This window comes from Elaeis guineensis, chromosome 2 (genome assembly GCF_000442705.2).
Source record: "Elaeis guineensis isolate ETL-2024a chromosome 2, EG11, whole genome shotgun sequence".
Lineage (NCBI taxonomy): Eukaryota > Viridiplantae > Streptophyta > Magnoliopsida > Arecales > Arecaceae > Elaeis > Elaeis guineensis.
This window is the reverse complement of record NC_025994.2, coordinates 98,951,194-98,975,663: the sequence shown is the minus strand read 5'-3', so window position 1 is coordinate 98,975,663 and position 24,470 is coordinate 98,951,194. Positions and strand designations below refer to the sequence as shown.

The 24,470-nt window shown below is 38.4% G+C and overlaps 1 protein-coding gene across 1 annotated transcript in view; it reads right to left on the bottom strand.

Moving 5' to 3' along the window:
- Positions 1 to 24,470, bottom strand: part of LOC140850940 (uncharacterized) — a 47,919-nt gene that overhangs the window by 7,510 nt on the left and 15,939 nt on the right. Inside the window, exons 8-14 of the mRNA XM_073251220.1 lie at positions 4,067 to 5,365; positions 1,920 to 2,048; positions 1,681 to 1,835; positions 1,289 to 1,499; positions 453 to 693; positions 224 to 374; positions 1 to 139 (exon numbers count right to left, since the gene is read on the bottom strand). The exon at positions 1 to 139 is cut by the window's left edge and continues 125 nt beyond it. Of these exons, the coding sequence (XP_073107321.1) occupies positions 1 to 139; positions 224 to 374; positions 453 to 693; positions 1,289 to 1,499; positions 1,681 to 1,835; positions 1,920 to 2,048; positions 4,067 to 5,365 (2,325 nt within the window). The remainder of the gene's footprint in view (positions 140 to 223; positions 375 to 452; positions 694 to 1,288; positions 1,500 to 1,680; positions 1,836 to 1,919; positions 2,049 to 4,066; positions 5,366 to 24,470) is intronic.

The window sequence follows — 24,470 nt, the reverse complement described above, 5'->3', positions numbered from 1 at the left end:
TCGGCCTATCTTTTGGGCTTTCTTGTACACACAACAAGCCAATCTTTATAAAGTTCAAGGCTTCAGTCATGGAAATTGAGTTATTGAGTGATTCATCTACCAGTTCCAAGCCATTACCTTCCGTCCATAAACCCCATGCCTGAAAAAATGTTACATCCCTATCATGATTTAATGAAAACAAGGAACACAAGAATAGAATCAACTATTGTTTTCCCAATCTTACATGTGCTAGTAGGTTTTCTTCATGCTCGGATATGAAATCTCTTCCGTTCTTCTTGCCACTAATGATTTCAAGTATTAAGATACCAAAGCTGAATACATCAGATTTCACTGAGAAGGCACCATACATGGCATACTCAGGAGACATGTATCCACTGCATTCATTATCAAGATGATTATAATTTTTTTCTGAAGAATACATATCACAACAATGAAAGGTAAATAATACTTACTACGTCCCTACAACTCTCTGAGTATTTAGTAGCATCGTCTCATCCCCTCTAAATATCCTTGCCAAGCCAAAGTCTGATATTTTAGGATTCATATCTTTATCAAGAAGAATGTTGCTAGCTTTGAGATCCCTATGAATAATTCTAAGTCTAGAGTCTCGGTGTAGGTAGAGAAGACCTTGAGCAATTCCTTCAATAATATTGTAGCGGGTTTGCCAATCCAATAATACAGCTTTATCTTTATCTGCCCAAAGTTTGCTTTATGTCAGCCTTACTTGCACAAAAAATAAAGAAACGAAATATCTGTCCACCTCAGTTTGATTTTTTTTATAAAAAAAAAAACTTGGTAGCAAGTAAAGCAAGCTTACACGCGTTTAGCATGCAAATAAAACAAATTATAACAAATATACTGGTTAGAGTTAGAACCTTGTATTAAGTTGTCTTCAAAGATTGATTAAAATGTGGCGGTAGATTCGGAAGAATCATTATAACATGCTTAAGCTCCATGAAGCTGGCCATCTCCGTGAGGCCAGCCCCCCCCTAGTTGTTATGACTGAAACTTTTAGTTCTAGCCTAGACGGTGGTGTTTTGAGTGACCCTAATCAGAGGTTCATTTTCAGATGAGTGTGCCCAGCTTATGGTTTTATGATTTCCCATACTCTTCCCTTTAATCCGCAAAAATGTGTTATTGATTCATAGCAAAGATTACTATTTATCAAACTAAGTATTCTCTTGAAATCTTGAACAAAGTATTAGAAGGTATCGATTATGCTGCAATTTTCTTAATTTAGTGAGGAACAGGAAACAAAGATAAGGAAGAGAACAGAAGATTAACTAACCAAATAGGAAGGCGTCTAAGCTTTTATTAGGCATGTATTCATATACCAGCATCTTTTCCTCTTCTTGAGTGCAGCAACCTAGAAGCCGAACTAAGTTTCGGTGCTGAAGCTTGGCAATCAGCGTCACTTCATTCATGAATTCATCAGCACCCTGTGCCGAAGTCTTTGAAAGCCTCTTCACAGCTATTTCTTGCTCCTCCCCAAGCTTTCCCTGAATTCACCACATTTAGCATTGCTATATTTAAGATTACTAAATCTAGCCGCAATATCAAACTATTCAAAAGCCCTGAACACAACATTATATTCAGAGTGCTGAATTTAAGAACCTACATCGACTAGGACCTGCATAGTGACATTCTACAATAAGCTTGATTGGTAAACTAAGAAAATACCTTGTACACAGTGCCGAAGCCACCCCGTCCAAGCTTATTTTCGATTGAGAAGTTATTGGTCGCTGCGATGATTGTCCCCAAATCAAATAAAGGAAGCTCCCAGTCCTTGCCTTCCTTGCATTCGTTGTTGCGGCGACTAGCGAAGGGAATGGCACCTAAGGAAGTTTTGCAGTAGTCACAAATAATAACTAATCACCACTCATGTTATTGCTACATATTGTGAGGTGGACTAATTTTACCTCTTCTTCTCCTTCTTTGAATCCAAACGCAAATACCCACGGAAGCAAACAACAAAATCCCCAAAACAGAGCCCACCAAAATCCCAACCATGGTATGCGAATGTGAATGATGTAATCCCAGGCCTGAAACTTTAGTACCGTCGTATGAGTACATGATGAACTTTCTTTTGTTTTCCTTTTTATTTTTTCAGGAATTTTTTTGTTTTTAGAGCATCAAGAAGTCCCACATATAAATTGGGATGATTATTGGTTGCTCGACTTAGCTCGAGTTTGAAATGTGTTAGACCAACTTAACAATTAATTGGATTGAGTTTGGGATTTTTACAAAACTTTTAAACGGGAACAAGACTGAAAACTTATAATTTGAGGCTGGAGCATGGTGCTTTGAGCGACCCTACTTAAAAGGTTCCTTTCAGATGAGTCTTCGTGGCCCCAAATGTCTACGACTCTAATTTTAACTCCAAACTTGGTCCGTATTTGTCGGGCCTAGAGTATGGTCCATCTGGAAGGCGGCCCAGCCAGACATTCCCTGGGCTATCCTGGAGACATTTCCAGTCCTACCATGAATACTTGAATGCAGTATTATTTATTCTATGGGGATGATGAGCACTACTTGTAATGCAACAAAAGAGTTTCTTCTAGGATTTGAATGGGAAACATGATTGTTTTAAAAAATTAAACATGCTAATGTAAGAGTCTTCGTGCGAAACTACGAAATATAAAAATATCATATGAGCAAACAAATATTTTGGATCATGCTTAGCTGTTCATGGGCAAAGATAGGACCTAGTGGATTTGCGATCCATGTAAGGACGGACACAATTGGCACCCTACTATAATTAGCACTGGAAATAACCTAGACTGGGTGAGGCTTATTTGGCTGGGCTAACTTCAGATTGGCTATGGGTAAGACTCGAAAGACTTTGTATTAGATTTGAGCTTAAATATTGAAGTGAAATTTTTTGTACACTGCAAACGGTGCAGAACTGCACGCACCACCCGCGGTGATTGGCTCATGCACGGGGCCGCACCCCAGCCCCATGCATGAGCCAATCACTGCAAGTGGTGTACGCATTCTGCACCACCTGCGGTGCACAAAAAATTTCTCAAATATTGAAACCCTTTATTTTTTAGGCTGAGCTTGAGGGACTAGGCCAACCTGACTCCAATTTCAAAAAAGGCCCAAAATAGAGTCAAAATTCAGAACTAGGCCTAGCTCGGTTCAATTCCAAAATAGGCTCATCCTCGATGGACAGTTTGATCTAACAAGAAATTATCACATGGACCAAGTTCAGTGCACCAGTCCAAATCCCAAGGCATATGTACAGTGAATAACAGGCATCCCTTGTGGAATCTTGAATTGTTTAAATACAAGGAGATAATGTGTCTAGTTATTATTGGAGCAGTCGAATGGACTTGGTCCATCTAATAGGTAGATAAGTCTGACCCTATTATGTGGCTCAACCAGCTTGATTGCTATTCTGGAAAATATATTTTTGGTCAGATGGTTGCTAACATGAAGCTACAGTATTCCACCAAACAAAGTGAAACTGCAGTACAAAAGATTGAAAGATTAAACTTCAATTAGGTTCGGGCTAGTTTAGTTTTCAGCCCTAATGGATTATCTGGCCTGGCCCAATCATGGGATCCGAGCCTATGCTAAGGCAAGGCTCTGGCAAAAATTTTTTTTCAAAAGCTTTGAGGATAAGGTCGTCCTGAAGTTTAAAAAAAAAAAAAAATGGAAAAGAAGAAAAGAAAGAGAGAGAGGGAGAGACTCGGAAAGAGAAGTGGCCTTGCCCATTTTGAGTCCCAGCAACCAAGCTTGATTTTCAAAATTTTGGTAAAGCAGCCAACGCTAAAGTCAGAGGTCGGCTTCCGAGTTAGTCCCTACAGGTGTGTCTTCCCTACAGGTGTGTCTTCTACACCTAATCATTGTGCAAAGCTCGGCTCACACCAAACGATACAAACTAGGCTGCATATATTCTAGTGTACAAGTCCACCCTTGAACCCATACAAACTGGCACTGACACCATATTCGGGACCGACGATGTGGACATCTGTCGATTTCCAGCTTGCACTGATCCAACGATATAAATCTTTCTACTTATTGTGCAATTCCTGATCACAGAAAATGAAACAGTACATACCTAAATCGGCCACCGCTAGCCGGACATTGAGATCCTGCCCACCAAAGGAATACACCCTAATATCAGTGAGCTCCGTCGTCCAAATTATGCAACCGGTTCCGTTGATATCAGCACTAGCATAGGCCGTGCATGAACAATTCCTCAAACACGTAGCCCTACACTCATTCAATCCCATCCTCCTGTCCACTGTTGACCTCGATGTGTCCGGCAGCTTTACGTTCTTCATCATCACAAACCCATCAGTACCGTTCCGGCAATCCAGCTTCGTCATTCTCTTACATCCGTCTCTCCAATCTCTAAGGTCCCAATTTGTCGGCGACCTAGGCTTAAACCCCTGCAAGCAACTACACATTGGTGAGTCATTCGTATTACAAACACCGTAAGCCCCGCATTGTGATACATAATCACATTGGTCTTTTGGCTCAGACATGTAGGAGCTCCACATTTTGCTATCATCAAGCCAGACAAGGCGTTGGACAAAGCCGGTGTAGTTCACAGTAAGCCTTGTGATGAACGATGTGCTGGTGGTGTTGTACATGTAGAAGACCTCGTCGTTCTTGATGACAAAGTCCAATATGAAGATTTTATAGTGCAAAATATCCGGGATGCCGGTCAAGATTTTCCCGTTCCATGGACCGACTCGCCACAGTTGGCTTGAGCCTTCCCACAAAATTATCTGGGGGTTGCCATGGAGATCCACACCCATGGTGTAAGGGCCCGGTGCTGGGTCACTAGGACTGGTCCATGATGTGACGTTACGGTTGAGGCCACTCTTTAGGTTCCACCCCAACCTCATCCCGGGGAGCAGGGTGTCGGAAGGGTAGTCGGAGCTTTGCCATGCAAAGCTCACAGGAGCATTAGCCTCTTTAACGATGAAATTGCCGTGGTCTAAGAGTTGCGCTACTGGATTGGCGAGGCCCGACGAGCCCGAGGACCAGATGGTTTTAGAATTCTGGTCAGTGATGATGAGAGTTCCATTGGCGGTGATCGATAGGCTGCCATTGCATTTGGAGATTGGGTGTTGGCGATTGGCAACCCACACAACAGTAGGAGGTGAAACCTTGTACCATATGCCGACATAACGATTGTTAGTTTTGATAGGACTAAAGAAGCCCAAGGCGAATCTTTTTCCAGTTGAGATCAGCTCTTGGCCATCGGCGAGGGGTTGGGCTGGGGTTAGGGTGTCACCTACAATGGAGGGAGAGATACGAGAAGTAAGGATAAAGAAGAGAGAGAGTAGGGCTGCAGGGAGCCTGCCCATCTTCCCAAAAAGCTCCATTTCGAAGAGAAGGCTGCAGCCTCATATGGCTTTTCATTCTTCCTTTAGGCTTGCAGAACTTACCCTTGGATAGTCAATTTATTGGATAAATCAGTGGATATGGTGACTATTGGGCCACGCCATCTGCTCGGACCTATTCAAACTTCTTATCCATTTGATGCGACCTTTGACGTAGATGGTCTGCGGTCAACACTAGCTATTTTGTCAAGTGTAGGGATTGCATCTTTCACACGGAAGGATTCATCTTCCTTCTCGAATTCATCAGCGGACCGCACAATGGTTGCTTCGAGAGCCATGGAGCCTGATGAATCAGAGTTCAGAGTGCTTTGAGATCTGTGAGGGATGCAATCGAACGGACAGTGTTGTGAAAGTAAATCAACCATTCTTTCGTCAGAAAGATAACAACCCGAATCTGTTTGTCAATTCTTCAAGGACGTCCCAACACTTGTCCCAAAAACAGATGCGTTGGTGTTGGCTGAAAGGGAAAGGAACGAAAAACGAAATCCTCAAATATAAAAGAAAGATGGTTTTTTTTTTTGCTTGCATTAAATTTCCACCAACTAACCAACCATGCGCGTGCATTACCAGTTTGTCATGTGTCCATAAGTCAGGCGCGAGTTCTCTCGGTCAAGCGGAACTTGTGCTGTGCTGCCGTGATTAACGCGCACGCCAGGCACGCAACAATTTGCCGTCTACAAGAGCGTGGTTGGCCGTATCCCAGTCTCTGGTTGTCATTCACACGTGTAGTTCGAATTAATATAAAATTAATTTTTAAATTAAATTAATTTGTATCAATTTTTTAAAATAAAAATCAAAATCCATCGAATCATACTAAAAGATTAGTTCAAACATGTTGCAGTCAAAAACTCATGGCTCAACATATGAGGTATTATTCGCTCTGACTCATAGATCTCATGATTTTATCCTTCAAAAGATGTCTCACATAGAAGAAGGAAAGATCCCTTCTTATATAAGCCAAAGTTCTCTTTGACTCACAATCAATATGGGACAAATAATGTCCTCATTTCTATACCTCAATATAGCTCTTAGTCAAGAAAGAGTTTGTGTACAGATAGGAGATGCCCTACTCCTTACTTTTATCATAGCTCTCTTAGTAGAAGAAGAGTCTGTATATAGACGGGAGATATCTTTCTCCTTATTTTTACCATAGGCTGCTATATGGACAGAAGGAGCCCATAATTACAAGAATGGTCCCTTATCTTGCGTGCTACTATTGCGACCAAGGGCTCTTGGCTCAACACATAAGGTATTATTCATTCTGGGCTATGGGTCTTATAATTTTATCCTTCAAAAGGCCCCTCACATGAGAAGAATGGTATCTTCCTATATAAACCAGAGTCCTTCTTCACTCATAACCAATGTAAGACTAATAATGCCCTCCTTTCTACACCATAATAGAACTAACCCAAAAAAATTAATTCGATTCAGTTCAATTAATAAGGTGATAGCTATTAGACATCTGTCATTCACTATAAGAAAACTGACTATTAGCGACGACTGTTTACCATCGCTAATAGTCAATTTGCCGCTTCCCATTGTTAAAAAGCCGACAAAAATACCTCCATCATTAATTATCATTATTAGCAATGATAATTTTGCCATCGCTAATAATACTAATTAGCGATGGTGTTAACAACGGCAATACTGTCGCAAATATTTTTTAACTTTTTAATTAAAATTTTAAAAAAATATTAACGATGGCTTTGTTGCCACTAATATCGTTGCTAATAATTTTTTATTTTTTAAATTAAAATTTTTAAAAAAATTATTAGCGATAGCATAGCCATCGTTAATACTATCACTAATAATTTTAATTTTTTTAAAAAAAATTATAATTAAATTTTTTAAAACATACTTTAATCATAGTAACAAGCAATAATATCTTCTAAAGTTTGTTATAAATAAGATAATAATTATTTAATATAATCATAAATATAAAATTAATTATATTATATTAAAAATATAAATTATATAATTTTACATATAGATACTGCTTTACAAGCATCAAAATTGCATACACATTAAAAAATAAAAAATCATATAAGATCGTACTCATCATCCTCTTCACTCTCTTGTACGTCCTCTCCAGTAGCTGATGGATGAGAGTCGAATATTTCAGTATTTTATAATAAAAAAATAAAATATCATTAATAAATTTCGAAACAAAAGCAGATGTATCGATATAGAGATGTATATTTTGATATACTACTCTAGTTCTTGAACAGATTGTTTCAATAAGTTCTATTCGATGATATGGAGCTATAGACACCTCCGATCCATTATTTAGATGGTTAAATTAAATTTTTACTCTCTAGGTTCTATTTCTGAAGTATTAATAAGTTTCGATATGAAAGCGTAGATATCGATATGGAGGTATATATTTCGATATACTATTTCGCTTCTCGAACAGATTATTTCTACACATTTCATTCGATGAATAGAGGTATAGACATCCTCGACCTATCATTTGGATGGTTAGATTAAATTTTTACCTCTCAAATTTTATTTTTAAATTATTAATAAATTTTAATATGAAAATATATATATCGATATGGACGCATATATTTCGATATACCATTGAAATTCTCGAATAGATTATTTTTATATGTTCCATTCAATAATACAGAGCTATAGATACCCTCAGCCAATTGTTTGGATGGTTAGACTGAACTTTGACCTTCTAGATCTTTTCAAACTTAAATTTCAGTACGGAGGTATATCTTTCGATACACTCTTTCAATTAAATTTTTTTTACATATTTTATTTAATAATACGGAGCTATAGACACCTCCAGCCAATCAATTGGATGGTTAAATTAAATTTTTAGCCCCTAGATCCCTTTTTTCTGACTCAAGTCTAAATATGTGAAGCTTCTAAATGAAAAAATTTAAAACAAGTAAAACAGCTTACTAATAGAATTATCTGATGTGATGGTTGGGATAATGAGCTCAGCTGGTCATACAACTATGCATCTCGAAGAATCTTCACGACCGTGTACTTGATGGCATCTTGGAAGCTCTGAGATCGCTGGCTCAGAAGCCTCTGCACGATCTCCTCCACATACTGATCGCTCCAAGTCTGGGATGTCGGAGCCTGTGATAACATTGAAGAGTATCGAGCCATTAGAGGATCGAAGCTGTGGCCGACTCCTATGACCCGGCTCCTACTCACCCCTCCAGTAACCCTAAGCCATCCCTCAAGGTCAAGAAGGAGCTAAGTAAATGGATCATCACCATGCTACGAAACGACATACTCCATATAATCCACCTACATAGTTTAGAAATACATTAGTTCTAATATACATATCAGATTCTATAACAACTTAATAAATATCGTTTAAAATTCTTGCCATGATCTATCACAATTTAGAATCTCTGTAATCACCAGTCCTCCTAGACTAGTATGTGCCCTCCCATAACCATAGCTGACCTACTGGATGACCTAATTGCCGTGTCTACAATAAGTAATAAAATTAAATTAAATTAATTAAAGCATACACAAAAAAGTTTTTATAGTTCTAGTGAATAGTTTTGGTATAGATTTTTTATCAGTCTATCGACCACAACATGTGTGTCGACGGAGCCATCCGTGTGCCTGATCGGATCTTGCTGGACGGTCCAATTCTGTCAGGCCCTCTGCCACCTACTGGAGTACTCTTTGTTACTCCATTAGTCATAGAAGGCCTTCCATACATCAACCCACATCCAGTGATCCTGATAGGATCTCTGGTCTGATGGTGACTGAAAATCAAAATGCTTGATGTAGGACTGCCTAAGGCTATGTAGCCCATCTCTAACAAAATATCGAGTCGACTCGGCAGGCATACCAACCACAAAAATTTCAAAATTTCAGATCATATAAGCTTTATTTTTGCGGTTCTTCCTCTCAGTTCATGCAGGCACTCCTTCCACCATAGTCCTCTATAGTAGGATGGCCTTTACCATGGATTTTGAGGAGTACTAGACTGCTCAAAAAATAAACTACATCATACATATCATATATGCATGTAAATAAAATCATATCTTGATAGTATTGCATGAAACATCAATAAATCAAATCAATTTTATTTTTAATTTATTAGATATCAGATTTATGCATTTATGTTCATGTCAACAATCTGGTTCTGATACCACTGAAAGTTTGTAGGTAGTTTTGTGCATGTAATTCAAATTTTTTTTTGAATCTTAACGCAGTAGAATGAATCTAAATTAAACACTTCAATATAGCATACACTAGATCTAATGTAAAAACAACCTAAGTAAGGATCTTATGACTTTACATAACATGCATAATCTGAATCTAAAATCGAAAACATAGATCGTATACACAATATAGATCATATCTACTATGAAGTTGAGATCAGATCTCTATACCTAAGCGTGGGTGGATCTACACTGCAGCTGATAACCATGGATTTGTCAGGTTCTTTAAGGCACACAGCAGCCGCACAGACGAGATGCTAGCTTGGGGATGGGATCCCGGCTCAGGGACATGACCGCAGAGACGAGGGCATAGGGATGGGGCTACGGGAAGGCAGCGTGGGTCGGTACCGAGGGGTCGGGTCAGTGGGGCAAGGGCAGCAGGGTCAGGCAGCAGGCTAGCGAGGTCGGGGTGGCGGGGCTAGGGGTGGCAGGGTCAAGAGGCTGGGGTCAGTGGGGCAGGGGCTGTGGGGTCGGGCCGACAGTCTCTGGGAGGCGAGAGGTGATCGAGGAATCGAGGAGGTGAGAGGAGGCTAGGGGCTTGCGACTAGAGGCTCAGGGAGGTGGGAGGCGGCTGGGGGCTCGGAGAGATGGGAGGCAGTTGGGGGCTTAGGGAGGTGGAAGGCAATCGAGGGCTTGCGGTTGAGGGCTCGGGGAGGCGAGGGCGGTCGGGGTCTTGAGGAGGTGGCTGTGGGCTTGGGGAGGTGGCTGGGTGCTCGCAGTCAAGGGCTCGAGGATGCAGGAGGCGGTTGGGAGCTCGAGGAGGTGGGAGGCAATCGGGTGTTGGCGGTCGAGGGCTCAGGGAGGTGGAGGTGATCAATGGCTCGGAGAGACGGGCTGGGGATTGGGGAGGCGAGAGGCAGTTGGGGGCTCACGGTCAAGAGCTCAAGGTGGTGGCAGGTAGTCGGAGATTTAGGGAGGTAGGTCGAGGGCTCGGGGAGGCGATTGGGGGCTTGGAGAGGTGGGAGGCAGCCGACGGCTCACGATCAGGGGCTCGGGGAGTCGGGAAGCAGCCTGGGGCTCAGAGAGGCGGTCGAATGCTCACAACTGGGGGCTTAGGGAGGTGAGAGGCGGCTGGGTGCTCACAGCTGGGGGCTCGAGGAGGCGGAGGCAGGGGAAAGAGGGGGTGGGGGAAAACGAGGGGTGGTGGGAGGGCACACGGGAGAAAATGAGGGCATGCAGGGGAGGAAAATTTTTTTTATTTGTTTGGATAAACTATTAGCGATGATATTTTCCATCGCTAATGTCGTCGCTAATACTATTAGTGATGATATTTTTGTCTCTAATGCCATCGCTAATAGTTATAAATTTTTTTAAAATTTATAATTAAATATTTTAAAATCTATTTTAATCATAGTAATATATAAACTGCTGCTATATAATATATGACAGTGGTTGTGCAACCACCGTGATAGAAGTACAGTAATGTAATAATTTTGTTATGCAACCACTAATATAGAGGCAGAATATATTTTTTTTTATTTTTCTCTAAATATAGTATAATTTTAGAATAATGGTCCCATCTTCATCATTCATTATCTAAATAATTATCGTTAGATTATCATTACAAAAAATCATCTCGATTCAGTAGCCCTAGCTATATCAATTAATAAAATTTAATTTTTATGGTCCCAAATGATCGTATGATGATTTGATAGATAGAAATCACTAATAGATTTAAAAATTTACAAAGATGATCTCGATGATATTTATAGCATACCATCAAAATTTTATTTCGATCGGACATCATTGTCATATTCAATTTAGCATGAGATGATTTTGATCATTAAATGAAAAATGAGTGATCAAATTAAAGGCCAAACAACATCCGATTAAGATAATTTTTTAGATAAATAATCTTTACTATTACTTTAATTATTTGTATAGTGATGATCATAAAATCTAAACCGTGCACATATAAACCATCCATGTTAAGCAGATCTTACAAAAGCACAAGTATAATCACATAAAGATTTTAAGAATAAGCATCAAGAGATATATAGTTTTGGATTGTTCATATATACATAATTTAAATTTTATGATCACTACTATACAAATGATCAAAGTAGTAATAAAGATCATTTATCTAAAAGATTATCTTATAATCAAATACCGTTTAGCCTTTTGATTACTCATTTTTTATTTAACAACCAAAATCATCCCATTTTAAATTGACCATGATAATGATGTCTGATTGAAATAAAATTTTAATATTATGCTATGAATATTACTGAGATTATCATTATAAATTTTTGAATCCATCGGTGGTCTCTATCTATCAGATCATCATGCGATCGTTTATGACAGTCAAAATCAAATCTTATTGATCGACATAACTAAGACTATCAGATCAAGATAATTTTTTGTGATGATACTCTAATGATAATTATTTAGATAATAAATAGTGAAGATATATTTTAAATTTTAAAATTATATCATATTCAAAAAAAATAAAAAAAAATTATATTCTACATTCAGCATTACCGATGGCATATGTCGTCGCTAAAACTCTTCTTACCATTGCTAATAATTTTGATAAATAAAAAAAATTATTTTTTATGATGGTGTATACCGTCGCTAATAGTGTCGTCGCTAATTATTAGAGACGGCAATGCCATCGCTAATACTTTTTTCATCGTTGCTAATAATTTTAATAAATAATTTTTTTTTATGATAGTAAATTCCGTCGCTAATAGTGCCATCGCTAATAATCCTTCTCTAATACCATTTTCATTGTTGCTAAAACTACTATTAGCGATGGCAAAAATACCGTCACTAATAGTTATTGATAAAATAATTATTCACAATAGAAAAATTATCATCAATAATGCCATCACTAATACCCCTATTAGCGATGGCAAAAATCCATGTTCTTTCTTACCAACAACCAAAGGTTGGTTATTGGTTGTTAGGCTCTTCTTTCTCCCTCTTTTGTCCAAGTTTGAACATAGATTTTTCTCTCTCCTTTGTCTAAGAATTGGACATAATTCTTCAATCTCTAGCATAAAGATTTTGTACATTGATTTTTAAGAAGAAAAAGAAGAAAGTATTCTTCTCATGATCTTTAGTGTAGAGATCTTCATCCTCCTATTCTCTTCTTTCTCTCTAAGAGGATCTTGAGAGAAAAAAAAATTTAACTATCAAGATACGATCTCTGCAAGAAAACTAGCACCCCGATGAGATCAAAAAGCTTCTGATCAAATCGAGGTCTTATATGGATATCCATAGAGGTCGGACGTTTGTGCGATTTTAAGAGACCTTCGAAAGATATCTACAATCATCAATTCATGGTGTAGATCGACCCACACCAAGGTATGAAGATTAGATATTTTCTATTTATTCTTTTCTATTTGATTTCTATATCTAAATCCTATCTCACGTATGTAGATCTTATTTTATGATTTTTAAATTTGATCTCATGTATACTTAAATTAGATTTAATTTGAATTTTTTAATTTTTACTACGTACTTATTTTGAAAAATTTTTGTATGTATGGAACCATGAAATCTCAACAAGAACTACCTCCAGAGGAAGAGAGCGTTGGTGAGAGACTTTGCCATATACAACTCCTTAAGCTTCGACTACAGTATCATCGGAGAAATCTCACCAAGCACATAGATCACCACCTCATTCGCTAGGTACAAACAGAACGTACTTACCGCTTGCATCTAGAGCCACCTCTAATCCTACATCTCTATGACAGTCGGCTTCTCCTTATACAAGAGAGCAACGATCAACCCTTGCTGGATGAGCATGTCCTTCATCCTTACCTATCACAAGGAGAAATTGCGCTTTCCATTAAATCTGTTGATCTTCATCTTTATTGAGTCTATCTTCTCCATCTTCAATCTTGCTCACGACTGCCGCAATCTGTGTCTTGGTATCGCCTCGCTCTGATATCACTTGTTAGGGATATCTGGTCAGGACACTACCTCCACAGGATCTTTTCGATACCACGTATCGTAGCAGGAAGAAAAAATAAAATAAAATAGAAATACAATCAAATACGTGGATTAGCTAAAAGGCTCGCCTCCACGGGACATACAAGCTTCACTATGAAAAAGAGAAAATTATAAGAGGAGATTACACCCTCAACTCTTATACACTCAATCTCTTCCTCACAAGAAGCTCTCCCTCGCAAAAGCTCTCTTTCTAGGAAGATCTCCTTAAACTCCTGAAGCAACCGCTGTCTGCTGCCTAACAATCTATTTGAAGCACCCTGCTTCTGCTCTTTGTCGGTGCCTCTTGATCTGCTGCTACTGTGGGTCTTCTGCCGAACAACCAAAGGAACCTGTGCAACACAGCCACTATTTTGCCACAGGCCTATTTATAGTCTCCGATCGAGCTCAATCCCGATTCCAAAGTGAATCAGGCTTCCTAACAGCACCAAACAATTTTCTGAGCCATCATATCAAGATCGGCAATGCTCCAAGCCATTCGATCGTGCAAAACTGGAGTCTCCGGTCCATCGAAACCCCATGAGTTGCGAGAAACACTTATGAAACCATATTCCAGTCCATGTGGACCATAAGAAACTCAGGGGCAATGCCTGCCCGATCCACGTGGTTCCCCATGGACCGTTGGTCCTTGCACCGCATGTGAACCGTGTGGGAAAATCATATGAACCGTTGGTCGTTGCCTGCGCGTGCCCGCCCAGGCCTGGGCCATGCATCATGCACGCCCGCATGTCTGCATGTTAGGCCGTGCGCTCGCGGCTGTCCCATACATCGTCGTGTGTGCCTGCTCCATCCGTCGGCCTCTGCCGGCCTCCGCCACTTCGTAAGCTGTGCCATCTTGTATCGAGCGTATCTTTTTTATCCGATCTCCATTTAGACTGATCTTAGGCTCGTTGGACTCTGCTCATCGTTGCGGACCTCACTGTGGGTTCATTATAGATCAAATCTCGAGACGTCAAATCCTAACATAACGCTACTTCATATAAGTATCAGTGGTTGCTACATGGGGCTTTTGATGAGAGAAAATCATAAGAATCATATCTAAAGATAATATTAAAATTGTTCAGATGGTTTAGAAGCTAAATTTTAATTGTTTATATTTTAAATTTTTTTTAAAAAAATCTATCTTAATTCAAAAATCAAAATCATAATTTATCTCTCAATCTTCTTTATTCGCATGTTGACTTATCATCGTGGAAGAGATAATGGGTTGCTGAGGTGTGACTTTGAACTAGGTGCATAGTCTGGGCCCAAGCATAGGGGTTGTATCTATAGCTAAGAAGAATTCACCTTCCTTTGTGCGAATCCAATGGTGGATCATGGAATCTTCACTTCAAGAGCCATGCTGTCTGATGAATAAGAGAGTTCGGAGTGCTTTGAGATCCGCATGGAGTGCAATCAAATGGACAGTATCGCGAAAGTATATCAACCATTCTTTCGTCGGAAAGATACAACCCAAACCTGTTTGTCAATTCTTAAATGACGTTTCTACATCGCTATTGGCTTAAAGAAAGATAGTTTTGCTGTTTGCATTATATTGCGCAAAACAACCAACAATACATGGAAGTTAATGGTTGTCGTGTGTCCAGAAGTCAGACGTCGGTTCTCTCGGTCAAGGGCCACTTGCATTTGTGCTGCCGTCGTTGGTGGCGCGCACGCAAGGCACCCAATAATATCTTGCGCAGAAGGAGAATTATTAGATAAACTCGTTTTAGGACATAGACAAAACCAATAAAAGTGTTGCTTATTAATTTATTTTTTATTAATAATTAAGAGAATCATTAATGATTCGAAATTTTTTATTGGATCCGAGATGAAGAGATGAATCATATTTTTAATTAAAAAAATAAAATCTACTATATTTTAATAAGATCTCCACTGACTGTACGTCTGAAGAGGTAAAAATATGAGATCCACCGTGATAGTGGGCCCACCGAAAGACTTCCAAATGAGTGAGAAAGCTTTTTCCCCGCGATGGACTCCACTCCTATGTGGATCCCATCTTTTCCTATCTTCTCAGCTATGATTTAATTCAGAATACGATGGACTCCATTTTTTTTTTTATTCAAAACATGGTCCAGCCTTTCAACTCATGACCAAGAAAAACATTCAAATCATTAATAATTTTTATTAAATTATAGTTAGTCATTATTAAAAAATCAGCTGATATTTGTGGCTTTTATTGACTTTACCTGTGTCCTATGAATCTACCTAATAATTTCTTATATAGAAGGATGTGGTTGGTGATACGCCAGTCTCTTGGCCATTTACCGAGAAAGTGATCTTTAGCCATGCAAGCTAAACGATTGCATATCAAAAATATTTATGGTTTGGTTCAGATCAATATAAAATTAATCTTTAAAACAAATCAGTTTGAATCAATTATGGACTATTGAGCGTCTATCAAATAAATAATTAGTTTATGGGATAGATTAATTGGCTACCACCTGTTTTAAGTTCTAATCATGCTAAATGAGCAGCTTAAGGAATAGGCTAGATGAATAGTTTATGGATAAGACTCCAATATTTTACACACACGCGCACGCATGCACACATATGGAGACATATACACATATATGGATCGGTTCGGTTTAAATCAGATTTTTAAAAAATTAAACCAAAGTTGTACTAGTTTTTAGTTTTGGAAATTGTTAAATCAAAACCAAATGAAACTTGAAATAAATCCAATCCAAATTAAAGTAAAATTAGCTGTTCGAATCAAATTTACGATTTAACCAGTTTGATTGTATACCCTACAAATGGTGGAAATTTTGAACTGTATTCCTAGCATCATGCCCATACCATACATGCTACTTAGCTTTGCCTTGACACCAATTATTGTGAAGCTCCGGAGGGGCAGTGTGAATCATCTCTACTTCGGTATGGTACTGGATAGGACCAATTGATCAATTATGGTCGTCCATGTATGACGGAATGGTTATGAATACATAGGACTTACATGTAAGTTGGATCAAGAATCTTGGAAAAGATGCATGATTTAGACCTAGAGGCCAGTTCTTCCTAGCCGGGCCGGTCACCTTAGTCCTAGTAGCATGGATGGGAAGATTGGATGAGCAGTGTACCTCCACCATGCAAATCCCATTTTGGGCTTTCAGACTTCGCCCAGGGGCCGCAAATATAAAGGGGTAGCCCCGCTGTTTTGTTGCAAAATTAGTTGGACGGTATGTCATGGGGAATCACAACAATCCCCAATACTGAATCGGACGCACTTGGTAGATAGTAAGGTGCCCTGTCTTCTTTCCTTTTATTCTTTCGTCTATAGGTTGTTTTGAATTTTAAGCTTAAAAACGTTGTGATCATTTGGAATTTCTAAAACCTGGACTAGGAAATTATGGTATGGGATTGTATCAGTGGGATTAAGGTTTATTTGCTGCTGTCATGCCAACCAATCCGACTAACTAACCTGTAATAAATGAGTGTCCGTCGGTGATTATCATAATTAGGCTGGTTGTGGGTGGGGGCACAGTCACAAATGGGTTATGTGTCGTTCTGTTGCTTAGATTTGACGGGTCATGAGTGAGAAACGGATCTCCCGATAATAAATGTGGCATCTCGTTACGGTTGGTAGGATAATGGGTGGTGTAGGATTGATCCAACATCTGCAATCTAGATTTAATCCGCATAGATTAAAAATTAAATAGCAAATTTGATCATTTTATTAAATAAATAATTTGATCCAATCCATAATGAATTAAAATAAATTTAATAAGTTAAAAGGCCACATATTTTCACCTCTATTTCTCATGTTCAAGAAACACCCCATCATGGATTCGGAGTTTGGATCCCAACTGCCGGGCCAACTCAAGTCACGATTTCAATGGAAATTATAGATGAAGAATTTTCCTTTCATTTTAAGCATTTCATCCATTTGTATTTAGGTTGTATCTTTCGAACAAAAGGATAGTTGGTCTTTTTTCACGACATCAACTATTAGATCATGCTAGACACAGATCTCAAAGCAAGCGGAAGTATTTCATTCATCCATCTGCACATATTTTGATCCAACTATTATGCATTCAGATGGTGGATTCATGTGAAGGAAGATGAATGCTTCTTTCATGCAAAAGGTATAATATTCATCCCTCCACAAACTTTAGTGCGGAGGCGTGCTCCATGCCTTGAAATGATCATCTCCCTGAACTGCACTCGCCAGATGAGTCCAAGTAGGATGCATGGAGAGGTTGGGCCACCATCGTGTTCATAAATCATAGAAGAGAAAGTAAAAATGTAATGAAGAAACTGCACACGAAAAAGCGAGAAGTCTAATAACAACAAGTTTGAATGAAATGGATCAATGTTGAGGAAGGCAGGACCACTTCAGTTAAGTAAGCTCCTAATAAGTGCATTTACACCAAATCAAATAAATCCAAAATGATGGATAGATCTTGAATCCAAAGATGCAAATGATTCAAGCTTATTTCCATAAAAAAATCCTCTCCTAAAAATAGATAGACTAGATTTGTCTCTCCTTTTCTTTCATTTTTTTAAAAATCTGCTTTGAATCAAATAGTAGAAGCTATATGGAATAAAAATTCCATTATGTATGTATGTATGTATGTATGAAGAGAAAGAGAGAGAGAGAGAGAGAGAGAGAGAGACTTGGCTGTGCTCAAATGGTTCTCTACTCTAATCCGTTGTGCTATATATCAGACGATAGAGATCTCATATCAATGATCCAAGCTATTAGATATAATATATTATCTTTAAACTGCCTATACACCAAAAATCTCTATATATATATATATATATATATATATATATATATATATATATATATATATATATATACACACACACACACACACACACACACACACACACATGTGTGAGCAATTTAAAGGATATAGATTGCATCCTATTGCTGCAAAGCTCCAAAGGATAGATGACGAAATCGATCCAGGATCAAGCTGGAACACTCCCGAGGAAAATTTGATGAAGTCTAAAGGAAATCCTACAAAAGAAGTCCCACGATCGGTGGGGTACCCTCTAGTTTAGGATCCTTCAATGCTTAAATTAGTTGAGGCCTTAAGAACAGATAATGAAAATAGAAAAATAGAAAGACAAAAAGAGGGATCTTGAATGAGTAGAATGATGACTCTTGCTCTCTTCAGTGGAGGAGCTAAAAATGATTCAGCAGAGTCTCAGCTCTATGAGTTCTAACTTACCTTATGAAGGATACCCTATTCCTTTTTATATAGAGGAGACTTGCTCAAGCCGTTAGGAGAATTTGTTAAGCTATTAGTTTGTCATAATAGAATAGCCAACTCTATAAAGATTGTGGATTGTTTGCCCACATGGTGATTAGCTGTAGTATAGCTGAAAGACAGCTGATATAGACCTAGATGACAATTGCAAGATAACTATCTGTGTTTTAGGGCTACATCGGTACCTGACTGATGTGATTTGATGTAAGTCAGCAATTAGTTGAACTAAGTATTATATGCCATCTGTGTCTTAGGGTCATATCGGCTTTTGATCGATGTAATTCACTGTAGATCAGTAACAAGCTGAGGTGAGCATTATACAAAAATCAGTTTTGACCAAGTTAGATCGACAAAATGATGAATTGAAAGTTGAAACAGATCGATAATTAGCCGACTTGACCTAGAAGAATACGTATGATTCAAATAATTCTGCTGTTGCCATGTGGCCGGATGATGAGTTCGGATTATATGCACCAACACATCCAATGGCTCAATTTATCGATTGGGGTTCTCATGATCCTATTCAAAAAGGTGTAGTTCCATGGTTCATAGTTCAATTAATTGCTATATGGTTATAGTGGTTCTAATATATTACAACCAGCTCTTTCCCTTCATGTATATTGGTTTGCCCCTGTAAGATATGAAGATTCTAAAATAATGTTGGATGCCACTGGTGGAGAAGATGAATGCTAGACTTATAGCATAGAAAAGGAGACTGCTTTCTAGGAGAGGTAGAGTCACTCTTATCCACTTTATTCTGTCAGCATTCTCTTCCTACCTAATGTTCATCTTCAAACTCTTGAGATGGGGGCGGTCAAAAGAATTGATGAGATAAGAAGAGCTTTTATTTAGAAATGAAAATACAATGTTAGCGGATTTCATTGTCTGATGAGTGGGGATAGCGTTTGCTGCTCAAAGGAAGAAGGTCTTAGAATCAACAATATTAGGAATATGAACCTTTGTTTGTTTGCTAAGCAGGCATGGAAACTATCGTCGCATTCGACAAGGATCTCACAACATTTTAGCATTCACAGGTTTTTGATTGAAAAATGCAATCATGTTGGATTTTCGGACTATGTTTAGATTAGCCTCTTTTCTTTATGTCTCTTGTTTAATAATATGTTTTCTAGAGCTATTAAAGTCGATGTTTCAATAGCCTCTCAGTGACGTTGGAGAAATCTCGATTAGAACATTAAGATGGGTCCTCTTGCTCAGTATCAAATGACCCAGCCTGACAGCCTGCATTACCTGTTGGCCCACTTTACAGAGTGGATCTTTTACTGTGGATTCCTATTACAAATTTCTTAGCAGCGTTGGTCTATTTTGTCCTTACAATAGTGTCACATGGAAAGCGGCAGTGCTTAAGAAAATCAAAGTATTTGTTTCGTTGGCATTGAAGGACTGGCTTCACATAGGAGAGGTGATTGCCATTGCCAAGAAAGGATGGTCGGCGAGTTCAGGTTGTGTGGTTCTAGCTATAATCCATGGCAACTTGTGATGGCGATTCTTTGGCATGCGTGGCAGGAGAGGAATAGGTGAATTTTTCTCAGGAAGAAAATATCGATCTGTTCACTCCGTTCCTCTAAAGGTTCTCCATTCATTTCAGCTTGAAAGCCATCTTGCCGGCTGGTCACCCTTGATCCAAGCACCGATGTAATTTTTTTTGACCTTGCTGCCCATCTTTTTCTTCTATTATTCTCTATACATTCTGCTCTTGACCTTCGTAATATGCTTTTAATTCAATAAATTGGGGGAGGAATCTTCTTCCGGATGAAGTTCCTATTCGAATTTTGACTGCAGTTGTGCTGGGCAGGCTAGCTTTTTGCTGGAGCCTCGAGAAATTGATTGGACGGGACAGTACGTCAAGTTGGGCTACAGGTTTTTGTATCGTGGGATTGGGCCTTTTGTTTCGTTGGGTGAGTTTTCTTGGGCTGGGCCAGAGATTTCTCCTCCTTTGTTTTATCCCTTTTATTGCTTCTTATTCTTTCAGTTTTTCTTTTTCTCTTGTGTCATTTTATGTAATGAAAGGTGAGATAGCCTGCCACCTTCTAGCTCAGAAGAATACTTAATCATCTCATCTATACTGTGATTGACATGGGGGTAGCAATTTTAGCCAACCTATCGGATATCCAATCCAATCTGATCTAAATGAGATAGATTTTATCCAATCCGATTAGAACCCGGTATGGATGTAGGTTCTAGAAAAAAATCCAAAGTAGATTTAGATTGGATACGGATGATGATATATCCCAATCCAAATCCTACCTGATATAATTTTAATATATATCCATCATTTAAAATTATAAACGAATGATGATATATCCCAACCCAAATCCTACCCAATATAACCTTAATATATATCCATCATTTAAAATTATAATAATTTTATATTATTTACATGTACCCGATCTAATCTGATCCGATCTGATCAAACCCTCTTATATACCCAACCTGACTCAATCAAACCCGCATATCTACCTAATTTGACCGGACTCAACCCAATGCAGATGTGAGCATGGGATTTTTACTATGGAGCGAGTATGGGTATGGGCCATTCGAATCCTAAAACAATGTCATAGAGATCATACAAAATCTAAATAATAAGCAAATCTACAAGGATACGGAAAGAATTATAAAAATTCAATTACATCTATCAAACCCAAACCAATCCATCATCACTGAATAAGGTCCACAAAATTGAATATTTATTTGGTATCAGAAGATCAACTAACTAATTAACTATTAACTTCATCACTCGAAACTCTACGTCCAATTCAATCGATGCTATGCAACCTGCAACTCTGAAAGAAAAAGAGATTGTGAGCTTTACAACTCACTAAAAATCTTTTACATGCACACCAGCATGAATATGAAATATCTTTAAGTTAATATTTAGTCAATAAGGGAGTAGTAAAATTCATGCATCAATAATTTTAATAATGCTCAACATATCAATACGTATGCTATAAAACAAACATATAAGCCATGCCAATATATATATATCAAGTCTAATCATATAACTACTCAGTTGCATACATATCAGCATACAAAAAACTTGAGATATATGTGATTTATAAGCAATAATTCGATTCAACAATATTCTAATGAAATTACTTTTCATTATATGATTAACATGTTGGATCATGACCATATTATCACTCTAAAATTGGATTAGATCCACTCATGCTTCGGCCCACAGTAGGCCAAACATACATCATATTTCCATCCGTAGCCAGCATGCAATCACATCTCAACTTGCAGCTGACATCACAAGTATTATATTTCACATATGCCGACTAGTGCAGATATCATTCAGTCAGATACGGTTTATTATCTTAATTTGATTTTAGCACTGGACTAGTCACAACTATGCTCCAGTCTGTGGCAAGCCAAATACACACCATACTTCTATCCATGACTGGCAACCATAAATCATATCTCAATCCATGGCTGATATGTCATATTTCACATATGGCTAACTGATCCACATGCTCCTCTTTTTTTCACTCTCACAATTATGTAATTAATGTTTGTTCTTCTAGTATTAAACTAACTACAACTATACTTCAACCCGTGATAGGCCAAATACAATGCTACATCCCAGTCTAAGCCACCCACATCCTATCAATTATATTAAATCATGATTTTTTTCTTATTCAATCTAATATATATAACTAAACACCAATTAATCACGAACCATACAACATCAATCCATTAATATGATACACGAGTTGATATATATATATATATAACAATCGTATAGGTATAATTATAAATAAAATTTTTCATAATAATGTAGGTGATTGTATCAAAAAATCCTTATCTTTCTTGATGATAGACCCAAGTATGGTGAATATCGACTTGCTCCTTGGTTTACCAATTTGGAGATAGAGAATTTGACATAATACTATCTTACCCCGAAAATTGCTCACCTATAGAGCCAATTTGACCTCAAAGATATGCATTATAAACATTCAAGATCTCTAATGAAGATTATACAAATTCAGATAAATACAATATTAGCCCAAAAACCTGATCACACAACACGGTCTGAGACCCCTCCTAGGGCCAATCCAAATCTAGAGATATCATGACCCATGGTTGGTTTCTTAAATTATTGATAGAAAAAGGTGTTGATGAGAAGAAAGGAAAGAGAGAGGAAAAAGAGTTTTTTCTTATTAACTTTTTCTTATCTCTCTCTTTTATATCTTCTCTTCTTGAAAAAATAGAGAAAGTAGAAGGCTTTAAGACAGACTACCCCCTATTATGACGATCCCCAGTACTGGCGGCTAGGTCCAATGCTAGTAGATCCAATGACTCTGGCCCATGGCCATCTAAGCATGGCCCATATTCGATAATAATGATCGATGCGGCAAAAAAGAATAAATAGAGGATGCCCATCTATCATGAAATCTGATGACTAATCACTCCAATCTAGTCGGTAGTGGTAGCATTCGCACCATAAAAGAGAAGAGAAAAAAGATCAAAAGTCTTTACCTCAGCTTTGATGAGATCTCGGGGTTGGATTGACGGAAAGGGAGGGGTTGAAGATAGATTTTTATAGCCAAATTCCAAGTTTAATAAAGTGAAATGGAGTCCTGATTCCCTCCATCCACCAGAATCGGAAGAAGTCGGACTCCTTCAAGGATTCTGATTCTTTCCATCTTTTTTTTTTTTTCCAGTTTTTTTCCCATGCTTTAAAACTTACATGGAGGAAATTTTAGGGCTGTGGTGTCTTTTGGGCCAATCAATGGTTCGGGCCCTTACATTGCATTTCCAGAGAACCTCTTGCAGCAGCCCATAGATGTGATGTTTGTTCAAAGTAAGAAATCAAACATAGCTCGGGATGGAAAGATAGAGGAGGAAACATGGTAGTGTATGTGCATATTGTTTTGCGGTTGGACTAGTCCATCATTGAGCTAGTGGACCTGGTGCAACCAATAAATTTTGGAAAGTTCATGATACATGGATTAACGGTGGTCCACTGTCATGCAACGCATGGTATACTATGACCAGCTAATCAAGGTCCATCATTTCGACATTGAACAAATTGGACAGCAGATAACATCTGATCTTGCAGTGATGAAGCTCTTCCAACTACACTTGGGGGTATTTGGTTCGTAGTCGGAATCAAAATAGGAATGGGAATCGGAATGATTTGGAATCGAAATCAGAATGGCCAAATTCCCCGAAGCGTTTGGTTCGTAACCGGAATCGAAATCGGAATCAAAGTCGGAATAAAAAATTGAATCCATAGAGGAGAGTAGGAATTGAGTCCTATATAGATTGAGCCATTCCCATTCTATCCCGGAATCGGAATGAGACTCCTCCCAATCAAACGGTTGGAATGGGAGTCACCCATTCCGATTCCGATTTCAGACCCCCACTCCCTCCAACCAACCCCCTTGGTGTTTAGAAGTCTCTTAGATATATTCCTATTTCTTGATGCTTATTTTTTCAATAATGGGGACTAGAGAGCATCAGCGTATCACGACAATTGAGGATCGTAGGTAGCTGCTGGACTCAAATGTTCAAACTAATAGTTCCCCAACTGGGCTTGGACCAAGTTGATGGGGGCTCATGTAGTCCACGTTTGCTGTCTCATCTAAATTCCAGCAAAGCTGCTGTCTAAACTACTATATGACCAGTAGGCTTTCTAGGATTTAGATGAGATAGCTACAAGATATCAAATTTCAAGATTGTAACTTTGCTGGAATTCCCCG